The sequence below is a fragment of the Helianthus annuus genome, chromosome 13 (assembly GCF_002127325.2).
Source record: "Helianthus annuus cultivar XRQ/B chromosome 13, HanXRQr2.0-SUNRISE, whole genome shotgun sequence".
NCBI classification, from domain to species: domain Eukaryota; kingdom Viridiplantae; phylum Streptophyta; class Magnoliopsida; order Asterales; family Asteraceae; genus Helianthus; species Helianthus annuus.
Genome location: NC_035445.2, coordinates 29,192,997 through 29,203,711, shown reverse-complemented (window position 1 = coordinate 29,203,711; position 10,715 = coordinate 29,192,997). Strand labels below are relative to the sequence as shown.

At 36.0% G+C, this 10,715-nt stretch overlaps 1 protein-coding gene across 1 annotated transcript; it reads left to right on the top strand.

The window, feature by feature from the left end:
- The first annotated feature begins 3,543 nt into the window (after positions 1–3,543).
- Positions 3,544–7,769, top strand: LOC110897587 (zinc finger CCCH domain-containing protein 30). The gene is made up of 2 exons (XM_022144353.2): positions 3,544–3,848; positions 5,465–7,769. Exon 2 carries the CDS (start codon positions 5,533–5,535, stop codon positions 7,420–7,422), a length of 1,890 nt encoding a protein of 629 aa, XP_022000045.1. The 5' UTR covers positions 3,544–3,848; positions 5,465–5,532; the 3' UTR covers positions 7,423–7,769.
- Positions 7,770–10,715: the final 2,946 nt, after the last annotated feature.

Here is a 10,715-nt window from a genome sequence, read left to right as displayed (position 1 = left end):
AATCAAAACATCCTAAACCAATTACCTCAACTACACATGTGCAACCTAATTCCCCAAATTCCTAAATGACCGATCAAACTAAACTGAATTCCATTTCAATTATGTATCAATTTCACCTTCTTCTTACTCCAACTAAACACTTCTCACTTCATAACTTAAATTATGATCCTGAAAATCACTCAACATCATCATTTCTAGAGTTAAACCGTACCTGAATCAAACAAAAAGATAAAAAAACCCAATTGTTCATATATCTAATAATAAAGTACCTTCAAAAAGCCCTAAAGTAAGAGCTTATATTTCGCATATAACATCAGTGTGTTTCTGCAACATGTGATCTATGAAGCTCGAAAATGAGTTTACATCAAAATTAACTACAAATTTTGTAGGCTTTTTCACCATTAATGACGACAGCAGACCTGGAACCTCTTGTTCATTTCTCAAATGCGTTTATAGAATCGAAGAAGAAGAGGAAGCTTGTACAAGAACACGACGGAGCCGGCGAGGTTCTCCGGCAGACCGATGATGATGATGATGATGATGATAATGACGACGACACAATGAGAATGATCGATGATAACGATGATGATGTTGAAGGTTGATGGCAGCCGCGACGGTGGTGGTGGCCGACTGAGGCGACGGCCGGCGCCGGTGACAGCAGTGGTGGTGGTGGTGGTCTATCTTTGAGGGAGGAGGGTTTTTTTTTTTGTAAAGATGAGAGAGTTAGGTTTTTTGTGAAGATGTTTGAAGAAAGGGTATGATAGCTTTTGTTTAAGCTGAAAAAAGCTATATTCAAATCTGTTTAAAGAAAACAAACAGTCTTCAAGGGTAATGTCTACGCGCCTGCAGACATCAGCTCCCTTGAAGATGTTTGAAGAAAAAACAAACACCCCCTAAATGTGCAAAAGTCAGAAGTCTTTGAGCTTATTTCCCAAAAACCTCTGACTTAGGGGGCTGATGACGGGGGTAGCCCAAGATTAAATAAAATGACTTAAACACATGAACGCTTAAAAGGTTAAAAGGTTCAAAGGTTAAAAACCCGGGAACTAGGATAAAGCAGCATGTGTACAGTAATCAGTCATGTCTCTGATTACTTCAACAACTCTCCTAGCCGCAAAAGTAAGACGAGTGCACAGAGTGTAGTCTTTTACCCGCAGGTCAAAACGCTTCAATCCCTAAAAGGGTAAGTTCCCCACTGCAAGCATGTTTCACTAGTCAATGGTTTCCTCTTTGAGTGATGACCTTCCCTATATATATGACACTTCATTTAGTGCTGGAGACATTCCGATCAGCTCTGATTCCATTGGGATCTCTGGTCTTTGCTCTTGAGTACTTGTTCCATGCAAGTCACTCTTCCTTACATTCAACACACACGTTTTCATTGCTCCCACATCCGAGGCTGAACACAATTCAGCGGAGGATCTCGAGCAAACAACAAAATCTAACTAGTGAACCTCTCTCCACGTCTTGCAAACGTGGGGGGACCCCACGACCTGCGTTAGGCAAAACTAAACCCTCCAACCCTTTTGCCTAACCATCCCAGCTACTACTATCGGTCTAGTATTTGTTGCATCAACAAGTTCCATGTTAAGCTTTTTTATTCATGACGTTGTAGCGTAAAACTACCTTATTTATCAATGCAACTTAAAAGAAAGTTCTGTACGACTATACCCATATTTTTTATTTAATTTTTATACTATCATCAAAAATTTAACTTGAAAAAGCATATACATATTTTGTTTTCATTTGGACAATGTGTGTATATATGTAGCTGGCTACAAAGTTCAAAACTCTTAAAAATGTAAAAAGTCATAAAACTCCGTAATATCATAATGTCATCCATAAAATACAAAAAAAAAAAAACCCACAGAGTGGATATTATTAAAACACCATATCCTTGAGTTTTGTTTTGGTTTTTTAAATGATAAGGTTCTAATTATTCTGTTTTATGTTAATCATTATGTTGTGTTTTTATATTCGTAGTTGTATGATGGTGTGGTTGAAGATCTTATGGATTTCTAAGGTTCTAATATAGTGTTTTAGTAATATTCATCTTTTATTTATGGATTTTGAGTATGTTTTAGTGGTGACTGACATTATACAGTAGAAACTCTATAAAATAATACACTTGGGACCACCAAAATTTATTAATTAAAAGAGTTATTAATTAATCGATAAATTAATAATTATTAATTTATATATTAATTAATATTTTATTAATTTATAGTAGAATACTTAGTTTACAAACACCTTTCAAGCTTCCACTTAATTATTTTATACAATGCATGTATATCAAATGAACGACCCAATTTGAAAGAAACCTTCAATCTCCCACCTTATTATGCTTGTTGTGTTCAATGTATCACTTTATGGACATTAAAAATATTTTCTATATAAATACAAGATCAAAGTAGGTTAACACAAACAAATCATACACACAACATGGCTTCCCATCTTAAAGGTGTGAGAAAAACAACAATGACAGACGAGATTCGAAGAGCATTATGCAAGCACAACAAGGATAATCCAAGTCTCACTCAAAAGCAATTGCAAGAATGGGTTCATAGTAACTATGGTTTGCAGGTGAGTCAAGCGACAATATCGAATACAGTTAAGTGGTCTTTAGAGTATCTCTCACTTGCTCCTGAAAGAGGCGATGTTAAGCGACACAAACCGGCAAAATTTCCTGACCTAGAAAAATCTCTCTATGAATGGATTCTTCAATATCAGCATGGACTATGGATGTTCGTGCAAATACAATTGCGAACTGCTTTCGTCATTGTAAACTTCGATCAACGGATAACATGATTTTTGAGAACTCAGATGAAGGTGGTGAAAGCACTCAAGAACTCCAGAATTTGATCAAAGAGTTGGGTTATCGCAGTGCAATGGATGTCGAAGATGTTCTGACTCACCCATAAGAAAATGTAGTTGCACAGTTGTTGACTGATGAAAAAATTATTGAAAGCGTTATTGGAATTAATAAAGATGATATCGATGAAGAAGATGATGAAAGTTCTACAATGGAGTCCCCTTCGCGAAACGAAGCTATTAAAGCGGCAATCACATTGAACAATTTCTTGTTGAGCTATGAGAAAACAACACCAGAAGTTCTTACCATGCTAAGGAAAACTAGAGACGAGATTCAAGGGAAAATTGATTTCAACAAAAAACAAAAGACAATTGAGTCATTTTTCAAGAAACCTTCATAAATCATTCATGTAATATGCTATATATAAGGAATTATTAATTTATATTTTACATGGGGTCTAAAGAAATTATCAAAAATGTATTATCTTATAATTTTAGCGAATTATTAATTTAGCACCCTATCCCCGAGTCGGGACCGACAAAAAATATTATCTTAGAGAGTTTATTAAATAATCGAGTATTAATTTATCGAGTTTCTACTGTAGGATTTTACGAATTTTTAGACTTTAAATATCCAAAACACCTTCTTAAAAACATAAAACAAACGCCAAGATAAATACAAAATCTATTTTTATCGCGTTCACACTTCCAGTTTCCAAAACAACCCCAAAACTAAAAGGACGTTATTGTCAAATCCCAAACTAAAAGTGCTGAAACCATCCATATCCTCAAACACACACACCCCATAACAAAATTACATCCCATCCCATTGTAATAAATAAATAATAATTTATTATTATTATTATTTCAGTTGAAGAAGAAGAAGGAAAGAGAAGAGAACAAACACATCGAAAATGGCGAACAAGCTCTTCAAAACTAACTTCTGATCACTCCTCACAAACTCACCACTAACCCACTTCACTTTCTTCATTTCCCAGATCTAAAACCTCATACGACGTCGTAAAGCACCATCTCCGGTAAGCCTGAACTATTTTCCGGCGAACTTATTCTGAGTTCGTTTCTTGCTTAAACTCTCCGATCTTTATATTTTTGGATACCCTTTTGAATCTTTTTAACATCTGTGTGTGTCCGTACACGTTCAAACGTGTGTGTTTGGGTGAATTTGACCCCACCGGTTATCGGTTTCTTGAAGGGTGAAACACCTGTTTGGTATGTGTTTTTTGTTATTTTTTTCTTGTTTTTTGATTGGTTGGGGAATGGGGTTTTTGTGTCTTGATTGGCAAGAAATGGCATTGATGAAGTGTGTTGGTTGTTTTTGGAACATATAGAGATGTACAAGCTGTTAAGCGTGTGGTACAAGTTGTTTATAGTGCATGGTTTTTGGGGGTTTTGTGTTTTGTTTTAAGATTATGATATTAATCTAGTAATGGGTTTGTTAAAAGAAGTTATTGGTGTTAATTTTTGGATAAAGATTCAAGCTTTGAGTTTTGATTTTGACTTTGGTCAACTTTCTTGAATTCCCATTGTTTTTCAAGATTTTTGATTGTTTTGTCTGTCATTTCTAAATTTTGATATCTATTTTTTAATGGGGTTTCTTTAAAAGAATTTTCAGAATAAAGATACAACTATACAAGCTTTTGATTTCATTGTTGACTTTGGTCAACTTTCTTCATTTCCCATTAAATTTCAAGATTTTTGATGTCATTTCTAATTTTTGGTATCCATCTTTTAATGGGGTTTTGGGGTTTCTTTAAGATAATTAATTGTTCTCAGTTTCTGAATAAAGATACAAGCTTTTGATTTCAGTTTTGACTTTGGTCAACTTTCTTGAATTCCCATTATTGTTTTCCATGCATTCTTGATGATAAATAGGCTTAAATTAGGGGTTCATTTTAGGGTTCCAAAGATTTTTTTGTTTGATTTTAATGAAATTAGATATTCAAAGACTATTTTAAGTGAACATTCGTTCGTAGCGCAATGGTAAGCGTTTGATTCCTCTCTTGACCCCTAAGGCCACCTACCCGGCTTCGGTCACGCTTTACCTATTCGTCTCCGTCCGGTTAATAGGCCCGTGAGTTTACCGGTAACGGGTCCCACGTCATAATTTTTTAATTGCTTTTGAGTGAATTTGCTACATGATTATATTGTTTTTATGGAAAAATTTGATGGGTGGTTTGGTGATCAATCACACTATTTTACATACCAATAAATCTACCTGTGGCCCCAACTTATTTTTATCTATTTTTGAGTAAGGTTTTTTTAGTCTTTCATATTGTCAATTATTCATATTATTTTAGTAATTTAGTTATCACTCAGCTACTTCACTTTTGTATTGGTCCTTTTCATCAATTTGTTTACTATACTATAGGTCTTTAATGTGTTGGATCTATCAAGAACTGCTTTGGATAATATTTATATTGTTGGGTGGGTTCAAATGAGACCAAACAAATATATAGAAACTAAATGAGTCAACTTTTTTTCTTTGATCATAAAGGGTTCGTTGTATCAGTCGATTCGGGCTGGTTTGAGGTTTATATGGTTCACGGTTCAAAAACTGGTTTTAACGATCCGTTTGAAACTAGAACTTGTTTTGATTTTTAATCTTGTTTCTTGTTTATAATCTCTCTTGCAGATCAAAATCATGGGCTAGGTAACAGCTTTCGTTGACCGTTGTGTTTTACAATTAATAAGTTGACCAATATGAGCCAGTTGAGTGTTGAAACCGAAGATACTTCTGCTACATTACTTGAACTTGCCGCAAATGATGACATTGAAGGGTTCAAAAAGGCAGCTGAATCTGACCCTTCTGGTATTGATGAAGTTGGACTGTGGTATGGCCGTCAAAAAGGGTCGAAACAGATGGTTCTTGAACACCGAACCCCGTTAATGGTGGCAGCAATGTATGGAAGCATTGATGTTTTGAAACTGATCCTTTCTCAATCGAAAGCCGATGTGAATCGGTTGTGTGGCGTTGATACAACCACTGCTCTGCATTGTGCTGCTTCCGGTGGATCGGTAAATGCGGTTGAAGTCGTTAAACTGTTGTTGCTCGCGGGTGCTGACCCGAATTTGATCGATGTTAACGGACTTCGACCCGTGGATGTGATTGTTGTTTCACCGAAGTTTCCGGGTATGAAAAAGACTCTCGAAGAGCTTCTTGGCGTTGGCGAAGGTGAAATTACTGTTTTGCCCTTGTCGGAAACGGAACCGGAACCCGGCCCGGAATTGGATATGTCGAAACGGGAATACCCGATTGACCCTTCGTTACCCGATATCAAGAATAGTATCTACTCAACCGATGAGTTTAGAATGTACTCGTTTAAGGTCCGGCCTTGTTCACGGGCCTACTCTCATGACTGGACCGAATGCCCGTTTGTTCATCCGGGTGAAAACGCTCGTAGGCGGGACCCACGAAAGTTTCATTACAGTTGTGTTCCGTGTCCAGATTTCCGGAAAGGTACTTGCAGAGGAGGTGATATGTGCGAATACGCTCATGGGGTTTTCGAGTGTTGGCTACACCCAGCCCAATACCGGACCCGTCTTTGTAAAGACGGGCCCAGTTGTAACCGACGGGTATGTTTCTTTGCTCATACACGAGATGAGCTTCGCCCATTGTTTGTGTCAACGGGCTCTGTGGTTGGGTCGCCTCGGTCATCAGGTGGACCGAGTGCCTTGGATTTTGCTGCAGCCATGAGTTTGATGCCCGGGCTGGGCCCGGGCCCAGGCCCGTCTTTTACACCACCGTTGTCTCCAAATGCGAATGGCAACTGGGCTCCACCGAATGTCCCGTCATTGCATTTACCGGGAAGTAACCTTCAATCGAGCCGGTTAAGATCGTCTCTTAACGCTCGAGATATGGAACAAGATTTAAACATTCAGCTTTTGAATGAGTTAAACAGACAACAAAGGACGGTTTTGACCCCGACGAAACTTGACGATATCTTTGCAGCTGAAAGCTCGTCTCCTCGGTTTAACGATCAATCGGTTTTCTCACCGCGACATAGTTCATCGGTTTTTAACCAGTTTCAGCAACAAGAGGGTATGTTATCACCAATTAACACAAACTTCTCACCAAAAAATACGCCCTTTTCGGTCCAGTCGGTTCAGTCTCCCGGGAGGATGTCCCCGAGAAGCGTTGACCGGGTTGACCCGATTTCGCCCATGAGTTCTCGTGTGTCAATACTGGCACGCGAGAATCAACATCAGTTTAGGAGTTTGAGTTCGAGGGAACTCGGCTCGCGATCCAGTGGTGTAACAGTTTCGGGTTCGGGGGTTGATCCGTGGTTACAATGGGGCTCGGGTAATGAGAAACCCGATTGGGCGGTTGAGAATGCTAACGCGGACGAATTCGGTAAGCTTCGAAGATCATCATCGTTCGAAAATGTTGGGAGTAACGCGGAAGAGCCCGATCTGTCATGGGTTCAATCGCTCGTTAAAGAAACACCCCCCGAAAAGGGGGTGGCGGATGGCGGCGGGCCCAGCAATGGTGGTGGTGATGGTGTGAATTCAAGTACACAAATGGATCAATCTGCATTGAGTGCATGGATTGAGCAAATGCAGCTTGAGCATGTTGTGACTCAACAAAACTGAATTTTTTGGGCAACAAAGGGGAATTATAAAATACAAACAAGTTTTGATTTTTGATTTATCCAATTACTTTGGATAAATGGATCAATCTGCATTGAATAACAAACAAGTTTTTTTTTACTACAATTGTTTTTAATTTAATTATAAAAATATACAAGCAGAAATTTTCTGAAAAATATATTACCTAATATTAGTTATTAACATGATATTACTAAATTGTACCCTTTTACCTTTTTTCTTGAGAGGTTGATGTAATCATGTCTAGTGCAGATCTCAAGTGTTTTGGTGAGGATCATGATAACTTATGTAGCAATGATTTAAATTAATATTATTTCTTTCAATTATTATTATACAAATTTCATTATGCACATAGCTTCCTTCATTCTCTTGTGTTTTGGATCAAGATCTAATGTTTTATAGATATAAAGTTTGTAGACCTTACTTTACGAGTATGTGTTTCTTAGAGATATTAAGGTCATGAACACAAACTTGAAGTGGAAATAACTTGATTTTGAATATGCAAGTTTTTAACATGTTTAATATGTTGGTTATAACCTTTTTGATAAATATACCGTATTTGACTTGCATGGGCGGCCTTTATGGTGTGCGGGGAGAACCACCCCACATGGTCCGTGATTTTGAGGGGTACTTGTTAAAAAAAAAACGATATATATAGAGATTGTGTAAAATACAATAGAGCTTATCATGTGATGCGTATGTGAACAAGAGATTGCGCCGCGTGTCACTCTCATAATGTGCGTAAATCCGAAACACTTGAATACTCCGGAACTTGGGTAAGTCGGAACTCAAGTAAATCGGAACTTATGTGAAATTATGCAATAACATGCGTAATTATGTATAGTAACGTGCGTAATTATGCAAATAATGTGCGTGATTATGTATATAGCGTGCATATTTCGAAACTATTTGGCGAAATCCGGAATACTTGAATATACGGAACTTGGGTATTTCGGAACTCAAGTAATTCGGAACTTATGTGAAATTATGCGATAACATGCGTGATTATATATATAACGTGCGGAATTCGGAACTATATGGTGAAATCCAAAATACTTGAATAGTCCGAGACTTTGGGTAATTTGGAACTCAAGTAATTCGGAACTTATGCGCAGCTGTGATAGTCGCGTACGCACCGCACGATAAGAAACATAGTACATTAACCATATATGTTGATTTTTTTTTAAAAAATAGTATACCCATACCAATTCCAATATAGCCTCGTTTACAAATCAATTTTTATGGTTCTGCAGTTAGCCAATTTTTTATGGTTTAAATAGTAATTGCATTGTTTATCGTTAAGGCATAGAAACACATTTATTCAAGAGCTTGAACAAGATACATGAGTATTTGGACCAAAAATAATTGAAACATGATATGTAACTAAATGTGCAAATAATCAAATTGGAGTTTTGTGTTAACTTGTTTGAAGTTAGAGTTGGAAAAAGAAAAGGACATACACTTTATAAGCCAATCTATTCATTTACAATTTTATTACAGCCTATATGTATATGATATGTTTAAATCATTATATAATATTATTGTAACTCATTTACAATTTGTTTTATCAGTTTAGATAACCTTGTGTTTAAGTTACATGATTTTACGTGTTTTTATGTCACATTGTAAGGTCACCCGTAGTGGGGCGGTAAATCACACAGATCTTGGCCATGACACCCCATAGCGTCCGGCCAAACCACTACGGCCGGCGCTATGGGTGAGAAAAATTCAACCCCCATGAAAAGATCACGCCATGCATCTTTCTTCTCCACTCACACATATATATACACACATATGTATGTATAATTTAAGGGGTTATATAACCCCCTTACCACTACACCCTCTTGTAATATAAAGCCCCATAAATTCTTCCTCTTATCCTTTTCGCCACTTATCTCATCACACCTCCTAAATGACTTTATGACTACATATGGTTTAAATGTTTTTTTTAACACACATAACTATACATATAGTATTCAGGTTTGGCAATTTAATTCCTTCAACCAACACTATTCTTTCTTCAAACCTTTTCATTTTAGCCATAACTATTTTTATTTGTCTAAATTGCAAATCGGACTATGATGAAACTAGTGGGTTACTGAGTCAAGAAAAAAGAACATGTGATATGTGATTATGGAATCCCCAAAGGTGGATTTGGCATGGTGAGTTTGTGGGATTTTGTGGATGGGGAAACTGCCATTTGTTCTGATTTTATTATATGACACAAAGCATCTATCTTTTTATTTTTTATATTTAAATAGTATATTTATCTTTCTAAAATTTTAAATAAATATATATATGTGGAGATGGGATGAGATGCTTTGATGAACAACCTTTTTTTATTGCCTAGGAATAATGAATCTTGTTTTTCTTTTACAAGATATGAGATGAGGCTTTGGGCAAATGCCCAAATAATATTCTTTAAATGTTCTTATCCTTTTCACATATGTTTAATACAAGTTGTTGAAGTAATATTTATTTTTTATAAAAAGGGTCTTGTTAATGTTAGATTAGATTATGTATATTATCTTACTCTACACGCTTGAATAAAAAACATTTTAAATATCCAAATCTAAACACTCCTAATCCTATGGATAAACGAATTTTTTAGGTATTTTTATATCTTTAGTGGTCATATAACTAATTATAGCTTAGTGACATCTTTGAGGTAAGGTCTTAGGTTCGATTCTTACAAGAGATTTTTTCAAGATTTATTGGGTTTCCTACTAAATTTGTGTATAATCATTATTGTCTACTGAAGATGAATACGATCGGGTGATTCCGCTACTGGCACGATGATATTCTATTATTCCGTCAGTGATCCAGATTTGCCATTAAAAAGAAGGATAGGTGAAAAATCAGAACAAAAAGATTTATGTACTAATAACATCTTAAAGGTTAACAATTTTTTATAAGTGTGTTTCAAATATATGAAAATGGTAAGAAATGAATAAAAGGTTACATATTCTCAATTATTTATTCCAAATCAAGCCGCTGTAACGCACAATAAGAATCCATTAGTTCTCAATTATTTGTGTAGATGACCCTCTTCACACTCAACAATCATATGTTGCTATTTTTACAATATATATAAATCAACTTTTAGTTTCATGTATTTTTATAAATAAATGTTTGTTTAGTTTTGAATTATTTATTTTAAACCACTCAAAGTAAATATTGTAATACTTGATTTATGCACAATCAATAAACAAGGATTATTAATGCATGACATAAGTCCTCCATGCAATTTGCATGTACACCTACGCATTTTAAGTTTG

Coding starts and splice junctions, on each gene's coding strand:
- LOC110897587 (XM_022144353.2), top strand. CDS start 5,533: ATGAGCCAGTTGAGTGTTGAAACCGAAGATACTTCTGCTACATTACTT.